Source organism: Magnolia sinica, chromosome 4 (assembly GCF_029962835.1).
Source record: "Magnolia sinica isolate HGM2019 chromosome 4, MsV1, whole genome shotgun sequence".
Taxonomy (NCBI): domain Eukaryota; kingdom Viridiplantae; phylum Streptophyta; class Magnoliopsida; order Magnoliales; family Magnoliaceae; genus Magnolia; species Magnolia sinica.
In genome coordinates this window covers 62,382,989-62,402,467 of record NC_080576.1, presented here as the reverse complement: position 1 = coordinate 62,402,467, position 19,479 = coordinate 62,382,989, and the positions used below count along the sequence as shown (strand labels likewise).

Genomic DNA, 19,479 nt, shown 5'->3' with positions numbered 1-19,479 from the left:
CTCGAATACACCACAACAGGCCTTGCCTATAGGCCTCGAATACATCAACAGGCCTCGCCCATGGCCTTCAAATACATAATAGGTGGGCTTGATAAAACACATGCCTCTGGTGGGCCAGGAAACTGATGGACGGCAAGGATAAAACAATTATCATACTGATCCAAAACTTCTGTACTCCCAAGAGGGTTTCAAGGGTAGCTGTTCAATTCACCACTATTTTTCTACTATGTGGTCCACCTAATAGCTGGACGGAGTGGATCACAATTGCATCACGGTGCGCCCCACATAGCCTGTCGGATGGACGGCTGATACGAAATACATTCAATCAAGGCAGGCCTCATGGATGGCCACAATTACATCAAGGTGGGCCTCATCACATGGGCCGCACAAAAATCATTTCAACAATTGTAGGTGTGACATGTGTATCACCGCACACTATCATTTTATGGGCACATGGCCCACTAATGATATTCAGTACTGTCCAAACATTGTCTATGTAAATCAGCACCATCTAAATATTGTCCAGCACCATCCAACGCTATCTGGACGGTGTGGATGAAATACATACAACATGGTGCGGTCCACAGCACCGCCCAAAGATGGTCCAGCACATCAGCACCGTCCAAGCATTGTCCACGTAAGTCTGCACTGTCTAAGCATTGTTCAGCATGGTCAGCACCTGTCCATGCATAGTGTAGTGTGGATGAAATATATAGATCACGGTGAGATCTCACACGTGTAGCAAGTGGGGTCCACAGCTGGACTGTGTGGATAAAAACACATATCATAGTGAAGTCCACGGCACCGTCCAGCAACGCCCAGCACTTTCCAGCTGGATGGTGCAGGCAAAGCACGTATATTAAGGTGTACCCCACGTGTGACAGATGAATGGTGCTGGATCAAAGCATATAGCATGGTGGCCCCACTCGTAAGGAAGGTGTGGATGAAATGGATGGACGGTTGGATAACATACGTGCTGCATGTGGGTCCCATAGGCCCTGATGACGTCATGACAGCAGCTATATTGCTGCTGTCAGCGCATACCATCAAATACGTTATAAACAAGGTGGGTTCCACGTAGGGCCCACCATATTTCTAATATATTATATTATATAATTACTATTATTATTATATCATTATTATATTTATTTATTTTTATTTTACATGGACCAGCGTCCAGCTAGTCACCGTCCAGAGATTGGACGGTGATGGTGTAATACACAGAGATGGGTCCCACTCGTCCAAGGTGTTGAACAGCAAGGATTCCACATGGTGGGGCCAGAGATGTATGATTGGCGTGGATACGAAGTGTAAGGTGGGCCCCACCAGCAAATGAATGAACGGTTTGAACAAAATAATGCACCAGGGTGGGGTCTACCGTCCTAGTCAATGAGGGCTGAATGAAGCCATACACCTTGGTGGCTACTGAAAGCTCTGCCCGTCCAGTTAAATGAATGGACGGTGTGGGAATAACATAGGCATCGTGGTGGGGTCCACACATGTGGCCCACCAAATATATAACATATTATATTATAATATATAGATATATATATATATATATATATATATATATATATAAAGGGGGGTCTCTAGAAAACTTGCTGACGTCTCAGCATCAGACGCTGCAGCTGCGTGTGGCGCTCTAGCCAATCCACTCCCAGGCTGGTGGGTCCTACGTGCTGATGCAGCACATCAAGATGGTGGGCCCCACGTTGGATCAAGCTGCTATTTGTGTTTTCCTTTGTTCAGGGCTGCTGGACCATCCAACTAACCACTGGATGGTCTGGATCAAATATTAGGTGGGCCATGGGTCATCACAAGGGAGAGGGATCGAGAGAGAGATAGAGAGAGAGAGATGTGATGGAAGGGAGGGACCCGCCACTATGGGCCCTCCTTATATAATACATACATCAAGATGGGTCTCACATATGTGGGCCCTCAAATCATAAAATCAATAAATAAAAGTACTCACCTTTGATCTCTTCTTCCTTCTTCCGCCAAAGCATGATATGGCTCCATAGGAACAATTTCAACGGTTGAGATGAAACTTGAATGGTAGAGATGAGATGTAGGAAGGTGGGCCACCCTAGCTCTCCTCTCCCATGGAAAATTTTTTGGACGTTGGGTTGCTTGGAGTCTTTTTTTTTTTTTTGGAAAAAGGAGAAAATGAGAGAGATAAAAGAGATGAGAGAGGGATTGTGAGTGATGGGTGATGGGTGAGTGATGTGTACTTGACATGTAAGGGATGGGTAGCTTTGACTTTGGGGTTGCTTAGGGATGGGGTGTGAAGTGATGTGTACTTGACCCTTGATTGATTGATTGATGTGACATTGGGTACAGATTCTCTTGGAATTACAAATGTGCGGCGTTTTCCTCTAATTAAACGCAGGCCCACAACTCCTGGCTTAGGTATCGGGTCGGTGCACGAGTCGCGACATTGGAATCGCGTCGACGACGCGGTCACAATGGTACACGTCTCGAATTAAACCGACTCAGATTTACAGGATACGACTTAGGGTTGTGCATAAACGTCAATCATAGGTCGTGGGTTGCCGAAATTCGTCGGAAAGGATCGCGGGAGTCGATGGAACAGTATGAACTAGGATACAGGTCTTATAGAACTGATGACTCAAAAAATACTAGCGTTCAATTGTGAATTGGTTAGAAGAGGACCCCATAAGTTTATCACAAATGTGGTTGAACACAAAAAGAGAAGCCAGAACCGGAGAGAAGTAAGGGGCAAAGGAACAAAAAGGAAAGAAGAGTCGAATCACCCAAGAGGAAGGTTTTACGACAAAAAACCCCGATCATTGAATTCTCACGAGGTTTTGCATTTAAAAAGGAGGACGTACTCCCTATGATGAATCAGTTACTAAAAGTTAGAACAATTGAACTGCCCCTGTCAAAGCATCTTGAAGAAGCATCTAAAATGAAGGAAAGAGACTTCTGTCACTATCACCGCATATTAGGGCATCCTACAAAAAAATGTTATACACTGAAGTGTATCATACAAAGGATTATAAACAAGGGTGAGATAATAATTGGGAAAGAGAAAGAAAGAGATAGAAGAGCGACAGTAAATGTACTCACCATACGAGAAGACTATCAGGGAAGGACAAGGGTGGATAATCAGAAAATAAGGGGAAAAGTCGCAATGACTACCCTGCGATCAGGGAAGAAGATGATCAACCCACCAAATTCGAAAAGTGAAAAGTCAAAGAAAGAAGCAGTTAAGAATCACACCAACAGCAACAAGAGTGGTGAGAAAGAAAAGGGAAAGGAGACAAGGAAAGTGACTTATGACATTATAAGCCACTTGAAAGGCATTCCAGCTCAGTTGAACGTCTATGATGCTCTGAAATTGTCAGAAAATTCCTGACAAAACCTGATTAAAGCCTTATCTAATGAAGATATAAGGGGAGTGTTGCTGACTGAGATGGAAAATGAGAAATGAGAAGATTGTATGCCAATTATCTCCTTCTCCGATGACGACCTGGTTTGTGATGGGGAACATAATCGGCCATTGATGATAGTAGGTCATATTCATGGTAAGCAAGTAAAGTGAATAATGCTCGATAATGGGTCTACTGTAAACCTATTACCATTAACGATGCTGAATGAATTGGGTTATTGACGCTCAAATCTACACCCTATTGGAATGATGATACAAGGCTTTAATCAAGACAGATAGTGTGCACTTGGTAAGATTACAATAACGTTGGAAATAGGAGAGTTAACTATGAATGTTGTTTGCCACATTATAAATGCAGTGATGACATATAATCTTCTTCTAGGAAGACCATGGATGCATCAATATGGAATCATACCTCTACCTTACACCATCACTTCAAATACTGCAAAAACAAGGTGCAACACAAAGTGCTAGCTGATGCAAGACTGTATACAAAAGCTGAAGCCTTCTTCGCAGATGCCAATTATTATGATGAATTTGACAATAGAGAAGAGAAGAGAAATTGTGAGAATAAGGCCCCGGAAAATATTTGCATGGAAATAGTGAAGGAAAAAGAAATAGAATCGTCTGTAATAGAAAAAGGTGAAAAAGAAGTTTTGTTTTGTGCCAAAGCATCTGTGATAGCCGGGACAACCACCGTTAACATTATTGTCACTAGAACAATTGGAAATTCTGTAGTCTAATTACATGGTGCCACTCCTGTATGCTGAAAGGAGTAAACCATTTCCTCTCATCTCGAAAAGATTTCACGTGAGGCCCAGTACAAAATACCCAGAACTGATTGAATTCTATGCCCCCTCAGAAGTAAAAACAGAAAAAACAGTCGACAGTGATATGAGGCATGAAAAATTAACACCCAAAGAGCTTAAGAGATATAGTCCGGCAAGTAGGAAAATCATGAAGAATATGGGTTTTGATTACGAAGAACCAATTGGCTTAAATTACGAAAAGGGAATTCAGATCCCGATCGGAGTTAATCAGTAAAAGCGAGAAAAGCTTCGAGAACTGGGGGCAAAAGCTTCAATAAATATGATAACAGTCAGCCAGACAGAAGAAATAGACCCTGAAATAATCAGAAAGCTTGAGACAGCTCCGAAGCAGATAGAAGAGGAGGGGCAGCCGACGATTGACAGTTTGCAAGAGATAAATTTGAGAATAGAAGAATCGCAGAATACATTTATAAGTGTCAGTTTCCCAGAAGAAGAAGCCAATCAGTATATTAGTCTTTTAAAAGAGAACAAAGATGTCTTCACTTGGACATATGCAGAAATGCCGGGCTTAAAGCCGTTAAGGGCAATGCATCGGTTGAATATCTTTAAAGATAGAAGGCCGATCAAGCAAACACAAAGGCGGTTCCATCCAGATCTAGTTCCCAGGATAGAAGAAGAAATAAGCAAACTAATAAAGGTCGGATTCATCAGAGAAGTCAAATACCCCAAATGGATATCGAATATAGTCCCAGTAAAGAAGAAAAATGGGCAGAATTGGGTTTACGTTGACTTTAGAGATTTAAATGAAGCATGCCCAAAAGATGATTTTCCATTACCGATCACCGAACTGCTAGTTGATAGTACCACGCAATATGCTGTCATGTCCTTCATGGATGGATACGCTAGTTACAATCAAATAAGAATGGCACCTGAAGACGAGTAGGCAACAACTTTCAGAACTTCCTTGGGAATATATTGTTATAAAGTTATGCCATTTGGTCTCAAGAATGCGGGTGTAACGTACTAAAGGGCAATGCAAAATATATTTCAAGACATGATGCATAAGCATGTTGAGTATTATGTAGACGATCTGGTGGTCAGGTCAAACCATCACGAGGAACATCGCGAGCATTTGGCTTTGGTTTTCCGCTGGGTCAGAAAGAAGCAATTAAAGATGAACCCAGCCATATGTGCATTCAGAGTATCATCAGGGAAATTCCTTGGTTTCGTTGTAAGACACAGGGGAATCGAGATCGATCCAGAAAAATTTAAGGCTATTCGAGATATGTCGCCCCCGGAAACGTTGAAGGAACTGAAAAGCTTGCAAGGTAAACTAGCATATATTCACCGCTTTATCTCAAACCTAGTAGGAAGTGTCAGCCGTTTTCTCATTTGATGAAGAAAGGAACAGAATTCATATGGGACAAGCCCTGCCAGAATGCCTTCAGCTCAATAAAAGAATTGTTAAAATAGCCTCCAGTGTTAACGGCCCCAGTGAAAGGAAGACCTCTTATCTTGTACATATCGACAGCCAAAAATTCATTAGGAGCCTTGTTGGCACAAGTTAACGAAAATAGGAAGGAAGCAGCACTCTATTATCTAAGCCAAACTTTAATAGGTGCAAAATGCAATTATACGCCGATTGAAAAAGTATGTTTGGCATTGATATTCATAGTCTAGAAGCTAAGACATTATTGTCTATCCCATGACATAACATTGATATCTAAAGCAGACCCCATCAAGTTTTTAATGAAAAGACTGATGTTAACAAGAAGACTAGCGAAGTGGATGTTACAATTATCAGAATATGCGATTACATATGAGCCGGCAAAAGCAGTAAAAGGGCAGGCAGTGGCATATTTTCTGGCAGCCCATCCTATAATAGATAGCGAAGCCATTTTTAATGAGTTTCCCAAAGAGCAAGTCATGATGACTGAATCACCAAATTCATGGAAAATGTTTTTCGACGGTGCAACATAAGTGACAGGAGCAGGTGCTAGAATGATATTTCCCCCCCCCCAAGGCAACTTATTGCCTTATTCCTTCACGTTGGGCACTGCATGTTGGGCACTGCATGCACAAATAACGAAGCTGAATATAATGCCCTTATCATTAGAATGGAAATAGTTAGTGAGCTGAAGATAAAGACACTACGGATTTATGGGGATTCCAAGCTGGTCATAAATCAATTGACGATCGAGTTTGAAACAAGAAAACAAGAACTTCTGCCATACTAGTTGGAGCAATTCCTGTATGTTGAAATCAAGCATGTACAATGGTGCGAGAATGCAAAGGCAGATGCTTTAGGTAGTTTAGCAGCAGCACTATCTTGTCCAGATTAAAGCCCCCTACAAGTGACAATTGAAGAAAGAAGATTTTTGCCTTTAGCGGAAATCATTAATGAAGCCATTGAAGCACTCCCTATATCGTGTTTAGAGGTGACAATAGACGATTGGCGTCAGCCTTTTGTTGATTATCTCAAGTACGATATCCTGCCCGAAGATCCAGAGGTGAAGCTGTAGATTAAGCAAAGATCAAAAAGATTCATTATGTGTAATGAGGCATTATATAGAAGATCTTATAATGAAATACTGTTGTGATGCCTGAGCGAAGAGGAAGCAGGTCAAGTGTTGCAAGAGGCACATTCTGGGGAGTGTGGGGCGCATCAGGCTGGGTGAAATTTATTCCACCGAGTGCACCGGATGGGATATTACTGGCCAACAATGTTTAAAGATGTCATAGACTACGTGAAGCAATGCCATGAGTGTCAGATTCATGGGGATATTATACATATATCCCCTGAAGATCTTCATCAGATGGTTACTTCTTAGCCTTTCGCAGCATGGGGACTCGATGTCATTGGCCCCATAAATCCACTGTCGTCTAAAGGAAAATAGTATATATTGGCAGCAACAGACTATTTCTCCAAGTAGACAAAAGCAATCGCACTGCGAAACGTTAAAGAGAAAGATGTCGTCAGTTTCATCCGATACGCAATAATCTATCGTCATGGCATCCCGATGAAAATCATCACTGACAATGGCACTCCTTTCAAGAATAGGGGCATGGAGAAGCTATGTCTCAAGTTTAGTATTCATCATTCTTTTACCCTACTATCCACCAGCCCTTGGGTTAGCAGAGGTGTTCAATAAAATGATTGTCAAAATATTAAAGAAAACAGTGACCAAGAACAAGCGTGATTGGGATGAAAAGTTGCAAGAAGCTTTATGGGCCTGCAGGACCACCCATCGGACGACAACGCAAGCTACCCCGTACTCGTTGGTTTATGGTGTAGAGGCTATCGTGCTGATCAAAATGCAAGTCGCCTCACTTAGAATAGCAGTGCACCAGTCGATTGCAGATGATGAAAATGCAAGAATAAGATCGATAGAATTGGATCTGCTCGATGAAAAAAGATTTGTGGCTCAGCAACGATTGTAGTTATATCAGGCCAGGATTTTCGCTGCCTTTGATAAAAAAGTTAAACACCGATCCTTTAAGAAAGGGGACATGGTTCTGATGTTGAAAAGACCGATAGTGGTTACCTAAAGGACAGGGGGCAAGTTCGATGCTAAATGGGATGGGTAACTAAAGTCTATTCTAATGGGGCATATAGAGTAACAGATCAAGACGGACGAGGCATCAGTATACCGGTCAATGCTTGCTTCGTTAAGAAATATCATCCCTAACAGCGGAAAAGATTTTGATATAGAAGATTATCAGAATAATACTTCTACATCAAAAGGGGGCAATTGTAGATGAAATGGTGAAATAGCCTTTAAAGACGGAGCCGTGTATTCTTCCTTCATGAAAGATGAATAAAAGTCAAATTCTTAAGCATATTAAGAGTAAACATCAACGACTATTGCTGAAGTTGCAACCATCGCTGTCATCATTGGTCACCTATTAAAATTGTTATTATCACCAAGTTGATTGGATATAGAGACAGATATTATCAGAATATTATTGGCAATAGCTAGTAACGGCGATATATCAATTATTGATTCACCATTCATGGCAGTGGAACAACATATATGGCCAAGCACATGCAGATTCTTATGACAGCGATGGTGGCTCATTTAAACAAGCCTATCCAAGCCTTATATGGCCAACTATGCATAAGACCTATATATTATTCGGGACAGCAGTGTAGTGCCAGCAGCCCTGAAAAGCCCATATAGTCACATCACATGCATACCCATGCGTACAGCGGATGGAGTCAGTGACTAAAAGCCTCAAAAGGCCAGAAGTCCTCAATAGCCAGTCATGCATGAGACCAATGCCGTCTGTAAGATCTCTGATAGCGTCATAGACGAGGATGAAAATACCCCCTGTGAATGGGTCCGAACTTACAAACGAAGAAAAATGGGGAATAGAATAAGACCCCCTAGGTCCTTGGCTTGATTTCAGTATTAACTCATGAGGACAGGGTCTCAATAAAAAAACACCCCCTCATTGATGGACTGGTAAACCTGGACTTGATACTTAAGGTAGCCTTGTGTACCCCATGAACTCTAGAGAGTTGCTATGGCCAACCCTACGCGTAAATCTTATTGAGTTCACGGCCCCAATAGCTTCACTGGACCCCTCTGATGGACCGCGGTTTGTGAACTCCCCGGCCGCGATAGATCCACAGAACTCAAAAGAGTTAGACCATTCGTGTAAGACCTGACTCCAACTACTTATGAGTCTAAAAAACTATGATTGCTTTACTACTCAAGAGCTTAAACTGTGTGGAAAACTAACTCTACTAACTTTAAAACAAAATAGTTTCGCTCATTGAAATGAATATCACATAGGAATGCTTTATGACTTATGAATATAAACTGTAGATATAATGAAGCATGAATATGAAAATATTGCATTAACATATATCCCAAAATCAATGATTGTATTGTCAAGAATATGTTTGCTTCAAACAAAAGACCACAACCGATCTACACATCGTACCCCTTCTGTTTCATCTTTCGCTTAAGGAAATGCCATAAGGGTAGATGTTTGGGATGGAAATAGGCCTTCTCCAAGTCACCATAAGTCCAAGGGAAGTATACGTTGAGCCATCCTGAGAAATAATTCCATAGGGTGAAAGAAGATGAGGCTGCAATCGTTGGGCTTGAGCAATGTGACGCAGCATGTCCAAAAGCTTTATATAGTGAACATAACATAGGGGGAGCCAGAGAGTTTTTTTTTCCTGCCTTCCGCCATAGCACCTACTGCTACAAATAAGGTTAGTCGAACAGAGTCTGAGCATTTTGAACTGGGAAGGTTGACCAAGCTTAACCAATAAGCTAAGAAAGCAGCTAGTTCAGTCTCAGCAGTGAATTTGGCTGGACCCTTTATCTTTTTGCGAGTGGCTTCCAATTCGGCGCAATGACTGCCAAGGAACCTAAGAAACCAAAAATGTGAAATGAGGATATATACATGTATAAAGAGATATATCTAAAAGAGAAAAGGAATGTTAAAATGTTTATAGTAGGTATCAGGAGAAATGCACAAGCCATTGAAGGGGCAATATCTTGTGAACATTAGGGAAGTAAGACATCTCGCGGAAAAGTTCAATCGTAGATGCTAAAATTTTAGGCACTCTATTAGGGGCAACATAAGCAAACTCTTCATTTGTAGGAACATACTCATCCAGAAAAGATCCAGAGATAGGCAAACCTGCCATCCTATGTAGATCCCACAGAGTGATGCTCACTTCACCAACCAAGAGATGAAAAGAATTTGTGGTAGAAGACCAGTATTTTAGGAAGCCTTTATAAATCATGGTATCCTCGTGAAAGAATTCTGAAATGGCTTCTATAGCCGAGTGTATTTTCGTTGTGACAAGAACATCTTCATATTTCTTCAGGATTGCTTTAGTCCATGCACTATAATATGGACGATCAGTCCAAAGACCCCATGTCCTAAATTCATCCTTTCCCCACAAGGAGTCGCGGTCACGAAAGCGTTGTTGAACTATCTTGAAGTAATGGGTAGGGTATATGGCATGAGGATTGTAACATGGCATGAGGAAGCGCATGTATGATATCTGCCCAGTCTTCTGGATTAGGCATTTCTCGGTGAGATAGCCCTTGAGGATTTTTGGCTCTTTGATGACCCAGTTTGACACATATAGGAGTCGGTTTTGTGTCATGTAGTCTGACGGCTCACTCTGGATTATTAACAGATGACGCTGGAGATGCAAGGGGATGATGATAGTCTCATCCCTGGAGGGATTTTAGAATTTGATGGCGTCAGCATTAGACTTAATCGTATCCCAAGCATTCTGGAAGCGTCTCTTGTTGTGCTCCCAGATTTCTCTTGGAAGACCTCATCTTTACTCTTTTCTCTTGCTTTCTTCAAAATTGCAAGCTTCGGCAGGGGCCATACGAGTGTCGTCTGACCAGAGATTGGCGGCGAATTTTAGCCAGCCTTCCTAATTTGACTCTTGGCCTTCGGTAGGGGGTCCCTCTATTTCTCTCATCAAGACAGCCATGCGAATGTGGTCAAACAGACGTTAGATACGGTCAACAAAATTAATGATAGAAGGAGCGGGTTCCTTAAAGAAGGAAGAATAGCCATGGGCAGATCTAGCCTTCTTCCAAATGTGAGTCTCAGGCAGCTGAGGGTTTGATGGTCCAGTAGCATTTAGGGAAGGGTGAGATCTTTTGGAGCTAGCCACTGGAGATCTGTGAAATTTACAAATACAGGGAAGTCAGTGAACAAATTAAATGGGGGAAAGAAGTTTGAAATGTGCATAGAATTCTAAGTCCCAAGAGTTGAAAGAGTAAAGTAGGTCATACTGTGCGCATTATAATTGTGCGCAGGGAGAAACAAGTTTTGATTGGGCATAAGTTTTCATTGTGTGCAATTTCATTGTGTGCAAATGCATTGTGTGTGATGTCACTGTGCGCAAGATTGATGTGTGCAGGAAATTGACGAAGTCCTAAAAGTGGCATACCAAGCACAAGTGCTAATTGTGCAAAAATGTTGTGCACAACTTTCTGTTGTACGCAAGAGATTGTTGTGCATAGGAAGGCTTAGCGTGCAAAAAGACTTGGATGAACGAAGGGTACAGCGAAGTGAAGAAACAAGCATTGACTCTGTATTTATAGATTCGCGTGATCCGTATGCACAACTCATTGTGCGCAAAATTGTAAAAAATGCATAATGAAGAAAAGGGAGTAAATAAGTTAGAATATTCATGTCACGCCCCAAACTCTAAAATCGGGCTCACAAAATTTATGATCACTGAATTCGGTGCCAAAAGCCTCTGTAACACCCCATTCTCAGCTCCCAGTGCCTATACGCCAATTTCCGATGCTGAGATCCTACAAGGAGGATTGTCAATATGAATTTGTCTCGTAAGAAGCATAACATGAGTATACCCAAATCACAAGAACAACATCATCACCACATATCTACTAATATAATCATTTGAGTACAATGATGAAAGGGAAAATACATGCATATAATAAAAATCTTCACAAGGCTCGCTTGCACGCTCCTGCTCCTGCTCAGCTACGACTATGTCCTAGTGTCACCAGCACACATCTATCGTGCATAAGCTTATAGAAAGCTTAGAGGGTGGTGCAAGTGTGTGAGCAGTATGTGTGTACTCAGAATGTAATATCAGAGTACACAGAAATACCGGTAAGTCCACGAACCATACAATATCAGAGTAAGCAGAAGTACTGACAAGTCCTGTAAAAATATCATCAACTTAATCCAGGATATGCAACGAAAAGACATAACAAGCCAATGTCATATACTGAGAAAGTAATGTAGGTCAGTCATGCAATGTGGAGACATAATGAGTCAAATATCAGATACCATATGCAATTCTGAAGAACTACGAATACCATCAGCCTCATCTAAGTCATATGAATGCAAACATATAGCAAACCAAAATGTCATATGTCGAGGATGTAATGCAATATGTAATATGTGGTGCGAATGAAATGACCAAGCTGTAATGTAAAGTTGGGATGATAGTACGTGATATCGCAGGCTATGGGGCCTATCACAAATGACTTTTATCCAAACCAGTCCCATACCTAAATTTGGATAGATAGACTCAATGTGGTAAGCTCCTAATCTTAGGTTCGTCACGCGCCCCAACCGAAATCCTAGTCATTACGAAAGTACACATAATAATTAGTTACGCACCACCAGCCCAAGTGGATAGTGAATGAATAAGTTTAATGCTAAGGATATAACTCCTGCCAATCAGTCCACAAATCAGCACTGTACATCTATGGTATCATCACAGGAGTCTAGTACACTCTATATGCAATCGCCGCCCACTGACACGTGACCATGCAAGTGGAAGAGACCTCACCATCTGCCTGGCCAGTAGTCAGTCAATATCTACCCGGCACGTCGATGGCAGACTCAATCATGAGCTGGTCAAACTCAACCTAGCTATGCCCCCTTCTCTCGGGCTGGTAAGGCCACATCCCCTCCCAATCAACCACGACACAGTGGGAGATGCGGCCTACTGGTATTCGGCACTTGGGCGCTCATGCATCCACTCAATCTCGACATTGGGGTGTCTCCTAGCCACGGAGGTTTAGGAACTTTCACCCACGGATATCCAAAGTGCCCAGATGCTCGAACCAAATTTTCGGTGTCCCATCTAGCCATTCACGACATGCCTGTGGAGGCTACAGCCCTGATGTCGCTAGGACATATAATAATCACAACACACAATGTAAGATGCATGAGTCATACAATCCAGTCATGCACAATCAGAATCGGGATCGGCCTTAACATTCTGACTCGGCCTCGACAATTGGAATCGAAATCGGTAATCGGAATCGGCCTCGATAATTGGCCTCAACAATTAGAATCGAAATCGGCCTCGACAATCTAACTCGACCTCAACAATCAGAATCGGCGTCGATAATCTGACTCGGCCTCGACAATCGGCCTCAACAATTGGAATCAGAATCGGCCTCGACAATATGACTCGGCCTCGACAATTGGCCTCAAAAATCGAAATCAGAATCGACAATCGGAATCAGCCTCGACAATCTGACTCAGCCTTGACAATTGATCTCAACAATCGGAATCGGAATCGACAATTGGAATTAGCCTCGATAATCTGACTCGGCCTCGACAATCGGCCTCAATAATCGAAATCGGGATCGGCCTCGGCAATCGAAATCGGCCTCGACAATTGGCCTCAATAATTGGAATTGATAATTGGCATATAAACAAGGCAGAGTCCATAGATGGACAGCCGATCAACCATAATATAAAGATCGGCCCTCGGCCGTGGTTATATCAAGTCCGATAGCATGGAGCCATCCGTCTATGGTGAATGGGGCCCACTGATAGGGTTAACCCACAAGAGAATGATGAGAATGAGACTATCAAGGCCTAAAGGAAGGTCAAAATGTGGACATTCAACCATCATTGCCTATCAATGTGGTCATTTAACCAACATTGCTCCCAAGGAGTGGCCCACATGGAGCCATACGTATAATGGGCCCATGGCCTCACACAAGGGTCTAATCTACATCGCCATAGGTCACATCATATGGGTCTAATATATATCGCAATGGATTGCTCACACGGGCCTAACATACATCAAGTCAGGCCACACCAATGGGCCTCATATACATCAAGTGGGTCACATCAATGGTCCATACCAATGGGCCTCATATACATCAAGTGGACCGTATTAATGGGCCGCACCAATGGGCCATAAATGCATCACATTTAGCCTCATATATGGGCTGCAAATACATCTCAATGGGCCTCATAACTGGAACCTAATTACATTTCATCGGGCATCATCAAATGGGCCACATACACATCAAGGTAGGCCCCATGATCTGGACGGTCTGGGGGACCCAGATGGCTAGACGGTTTGGATACAACATGTACCTCAAGGTAGGCCACACGTCCAAGAGGCGGACGATGGAGATATACATTACATGCATCAATGATAGGCCCCACATGGCACCGTCCAACGATGGATGGTGTAATCATAGAATACATATATCAAGGTGGGCCACATTGCATAAGATGGATGGTGTGGATAACAAATACATCAAGGTGGATCACACGACACCATCTAAACATTGTCTATGTAAATCAGCACTGCCCAAACATTGGACAACATATTCCAACACAATCTGTACTGCGTGGATGAAAGAAATACCTCATGGTGGTGTCCACGATCTAGATGGGACCCACAGAACCTGCTGACTTCAGTACAGTGGGCCCACCGTCCTGAAATTGGATGGACGGCTGGGATAAAACACTTATATCATAGTGGGGTCCATTGTAAGGACGGTGCAGATAAAAACCAAGTATCACGGTGGCATCCACCGTTCAAATAGCTGGATGGTATGGATGTAAGGTAAATCCATCACGGTCGGTCCCGTTGTCCATAGTTGGATGGTATGAAATACAAAACATACATCGTGCATGGGACCACAGAACCTGCTGACCGTACAGCAGGAGGTGGTCCCCACCGTTTGAAAATATTGGACGGTATATATGGAATCAATGCGTCAAGTGGGTCCCACAGATAAATGATGTGGATAAGACCCATACATCATTAATGGATCCACGTCAGCACTGGATGGCGTGGATCAAAATACATCGCAGTGGTCCCACGTCCAAATGCTGGACTAGACAAACGACGTAGATATAGAATATATACATCCATGGTGAGCCCCAGGCAAAACGGATGGAGTAGGTAAAACACTTTCACCACGGTGGATCCCGTGTGGTGGGCCATCACACTATCACACGTGTCACGCGTGTGTACAACACATAGTACAAGGTGAAGTCCTACGTCAGTTTGGATGGTCGGTATAGATAAAACACATATTACGTGGTGGGGCCTACACAGCACTTTCCAAATAGTCCAGCACCGTCCAGACTATCTGGACAGTGTGGATAATACCGTACATCAAGGTGGGTCCCACGTGGGGCCCATCACAATATAATAAAATATTTTATATATATATATATATATATATATATATATATATATATATATATATTTATGGTGCGCCCCACCCAGACCGTCCAGATGGACGGCTGGGGAAAGCACACACCCCACGGTGGCCCACCATTAAAACAGTTCATGTGGGTCCACGTGGTGTGGCCCACACATGATATATATATATATATATATTATTATATATTTTTATATATATATATATATATATATATATATATATATATATGTATATATACATATATCTGTGTGTGTGCTATAGTGTATATGTATTATATATATATATATATATATATATATATATATATATATATATATATATATGTATTTATATATATTATTTTATTTTTTATTTTTCTTCTTTGAGCAGCAATAGATGGACGCTGGACGTAATACATATAATATAATTCATACAGCAATGTGGCCCACCGTCTAAGCCATGGACGATGAGGATCCACACATGTATCATGGTGAGGTCCACCGGAGATTTGAATCTATTCATTGGATGGACGGTGTGGATACACACGTCCATCAAGTGGGTCCCACAGCTGCTATGCAACATTGATAAAATACATATATCACGGTGTGCTGCCCCGGATAGATGGTTGGATATGATGTGGATAAGACACATGCATCATATGTGGGCCCCACGATGGTACAGATATAACACATATCATGGTAGGTCCTTATAGCAGGACGGCACAGATACATCGTGCATCAAGGTGGGGTCCACGGCAGCATGGCCCACCAACTTTGGATCAGGCTGATATTTGTATTTTTCCTTCATCAGATCTATCCCAAAAATGGGCAGCAACATGGTGGGCCTCAAGATCGGATGGTGAGGATAATACATCACGGTGGGCCATGAAATCAAGGAAAAAGTGAGGGAGAGAGAGAGAGATCGTGAGAAGGGGAGGGACCCCACCACTATGGGCCGTCCTTATACAATGCATACATCAAGATGGGTCCCACCATAACTGGGCCCTTAAATCACAAAATTAAAACATAAGATCACCTACCTTTAATCTCTTCTTCCTTCCACCAATGCGATCTAGAGCTCCAAGGGGTGCAATTCAACGGTCGAGATGGACTTTGGATGGTGGGGATGAGAGGTAGGAAGGTGGTAAGGAGTGGCCCACACTTGACTCTCTCATAGGAGGCTTGGACGTTATCTCTCCTTTGGTGCTTGGGATGGAGTGAGAAATGAAAGAGAGGATGGGTTGTTGTAAGGGAGATGGGATGGAGGGTATGGTTTCTTTTGACTTTTGGTAAGAAGGGAATGGTTAGGTATGGGTGTTGTTGACTTAGTGAAGAGAGAGGTATGGGTGAGTGATGGCTTGTGATGGGATGTACTTGACTAATGATTGATGTGATTAATGGGACATGTCGTAGAGATTCTCTCGAAATTTGTAATGCGCGGTATTTTTCTCGAACTGAACGCGGGCCCACATCTCCTGTCCAAAGTATCGCTTCAGCGCGCTAGACGTGGCATTAGAACCGCGGTGATGGCGCGATCGCACTGGTACAAGTTTTGGGTTGAGCCGACCCCGATATGCAGGACTTGGCTTAAGATCACGTGCAATCACTGATAACAGATCGCAGGTCACCAAAATTCGACCGGAAGGACCCCGGAGGTCTACGAAACGATACTGGCTAGGATATGGGTCTTACAATTGAAAGATTGATCCTGCATTTTATCATATTATAGGTAAAAACTCAAAAATATAGGATCAAGGGGGCATCTATTGAAGCATAAAAAGAGATAGACTCCTGTTGTACACAAAAGCATTGTGCACTACAACAGGTCGGTCGTGCAGTGAAATCTGCACAAAGGTGGTCACGCAGTGGAATCCATACAAAGGAGACCGCACACTCAGGTGCGCACAGAGATGTCCGCCAAAGGGGTCCACATAGAGGGGATTGGCGCACAATGAACTTGTGGCATGTTCGCACGTGTGAAAGACCTATAAATACCCCATGACCCCTCTAAAGGGATCATTAGCACCAGTTTTAAGAGAAGAGGAAGGAGAGAAGTAGACCTTGAACAAAAAGAGGTAGAGTTCACATTTGGTGTGCGGAGTAAGTGTTGTGCGGCACACAACACTGTTTGCGCACAATGAATTCCAACGCATAATGAGCTTTAACATGCAATGGGCTCCAGCATACAGTCATACAGTGCTCCAGCGCACATTGCTTCCAGTGCACAATGATGTTTCTTCAATAAAGTAATATATGTATGGTTTCTCCAACAATCAAGGATTAATTAAAAGCTTTAGATTTGATCAAAGGAGTGATCAAGACATATGTCACATTTACTTTGTATTATGACTTTAGAAATATTTTATTTTGGAATCAAAGGAGAGAGGATGTAAAAGAATTTGAAATGAATAAATATTGTTATTATCTTCTTCATCTTCTTTTGTTAATTATTAAGTGAATGGAATCTCCCAAATCAAATGCAATTGTTTCTGTCGAAATAGACTCGATTTGCGAGCGAAAACCCATTAATACCCTAGAAGGATGGATAGCTCATGGGGTTGTTATGGACTTTATGAAAGTCCCACAGGATCGTTATGAAAGAGTAGTTGAAGAGGTAATGGAAATTCCTTCTCCTGCTTAAGGGAATGTTGTTGCATCTCAAGATAATTTGGTTCTTGCTCCGTCTCCTCAACCCGTTCATCCTACTCCATCTTCTCCGATGACGAGGTCTCGAACGCGCTCTCAGGCTTCTCTTCCTCCTCCTTAAGGAGTTGTTGCCTCGGCCTCTCCAATCCCAATCGATAAAGACCCTCGACCAGGAATCAGTAAAATTTCCCCTTCTAAAGGAAAATAGGTCGTAATTGAAGAAGTAGAGGAAGAAAGCTCAGCCTCATTGTCTGGAGATACGGCTTCTATTGAATATGACACTGAGGAAGATGACGAAGAAGCTGATGATGATGATGGTGATGATTTTGAAGAAGGAGAAGTTAATATTGATGATGAAGATGATGTTGATATTGTTATGGAATGTGTTCCTGCTGATAAAGGGCATCCCTCATCGATTCCTCAAAATGTCGAAACTGAAGGTCCTTCTACTGCTGATATTCCTACAAAAATTTCAACCATAGAAGAGGAAGATGAGGAACCTTTGGATTATGGTGAATATGGATATTCACCAGGTAAAATTTTCCTGCAATTTTATCATTTAATCTTCTACTTACTATTACTACTTTATCATTATTGTTATTTTCTTTATTTCAAGTGCTCATGTTATCAATACTAGGATGGATGATACTTCCCCTATAGATCTTCCTCTGGTTGCACCAATAGTCTCACCGAGGGTCTCTTTGACTCCTTTGGTGGCACCAAGGATGGTGGCTCGTGGAATTGTCTTTTCGGTAGAGCCAACCAATTTGCCAATTCCGAAGACCATAGACTCAAGTACTGAGGCCAGAGCGCCTTCTTTTGCTGAGATGATAGGATCTGGTCCTTTCTCTGCCAGGGGGATGCAATCTCCTATTGCTCAAGTCCTGGCGGAAGGTATATTCCTTTCCATATTTATACTCTTATATTGCTTGCCTTGTGATTCTTACTATAACTCTTTCCTTTTTATTATATGATAGGAAATCTGCCTCAAAGCAACACAGCTAGCTCTAGCTCCGTCGCTACTGTATCGGATATATTATCTTTTGAGAAGGTTCCTGCATATAAACTGATGTTGATGAGGAATTCTATGTCGACAGTTGTCGAGATGTTTAAAGATCTCGATCAATGGTCAGATCTAGCGGTTGCTATGAATGTCTTAGACAGTGCTGCGAGAATGGCCAAAGTCAATGTCTCTCATGTGCGTGATGCTCTCTCCAGATTTCATAATTCAATAATTGCTTTGAAGTCAGTCGAGAATATAGTTGTTCCTCTGGAAATTCTGGAGTATGGAAGACAACTAGCATCTTCTAAAGAGAAAGCTTCCCAGATTACCTCTGTCATTTCTCGACATGATCAAGAATAGTTATCTCTTCAAGAGCAATTTAAGGCTTCTACTGATAACAAGAAAACTATTCAGCGTCGAATTGCTCTTCTAAAGCAAGAGATTATCCAGCTGCAGACACAGGATTGGGAGGAGGATCTGAACGTAAAAAATATACAGGAAAAGATGCAATCCAGTCTTCATTCTGCTGATGTCGAGCGATCTGAATTGGCCAAAAATGAAGAAATAATTTCCTCGTTGGAGAGAAAGTTAGTTGGCATTCCAGATCATACTAGAATCATTTCTGAAGCTAAATCGGAACATGTTGCTGCTCAAGTTCATCTCAAGGAAAATTTGCAAAAATACTTAGCAGTACTAGGCATGACAG

General features: G+C 42.3%; 1 protein-coding gene across 1 annotated transcript; it reads left to right on the top strand.

Annotated features, from left to right (window-relative positions):
• Window positions 1–17,645: 17,645 nt before the first annotated feature.
• LOC131244517 (uncharacterized) lies at window positions 17,646–19,225 on the top strand. Its single transcript, XM_058244072.1, has 3 exons — window positions 17,646–18,303; window positions 18,431–18,664; window positions 18,748–19,225. The coding sequence occupies exons 1-3, from the start codon at window positions 18,147–18,149 to the stop codon at window positions 19,131–19,133; spliced, it is 777 nt and encodes a 258-aa protein (XP_058100055.1). The 5' UTR covers window positions 17,646–18,146; the 3' UTR covers window positions 19,134–19,225.
• Window positions 19,226–19,479: the final 254 nt, after the last annotated feature.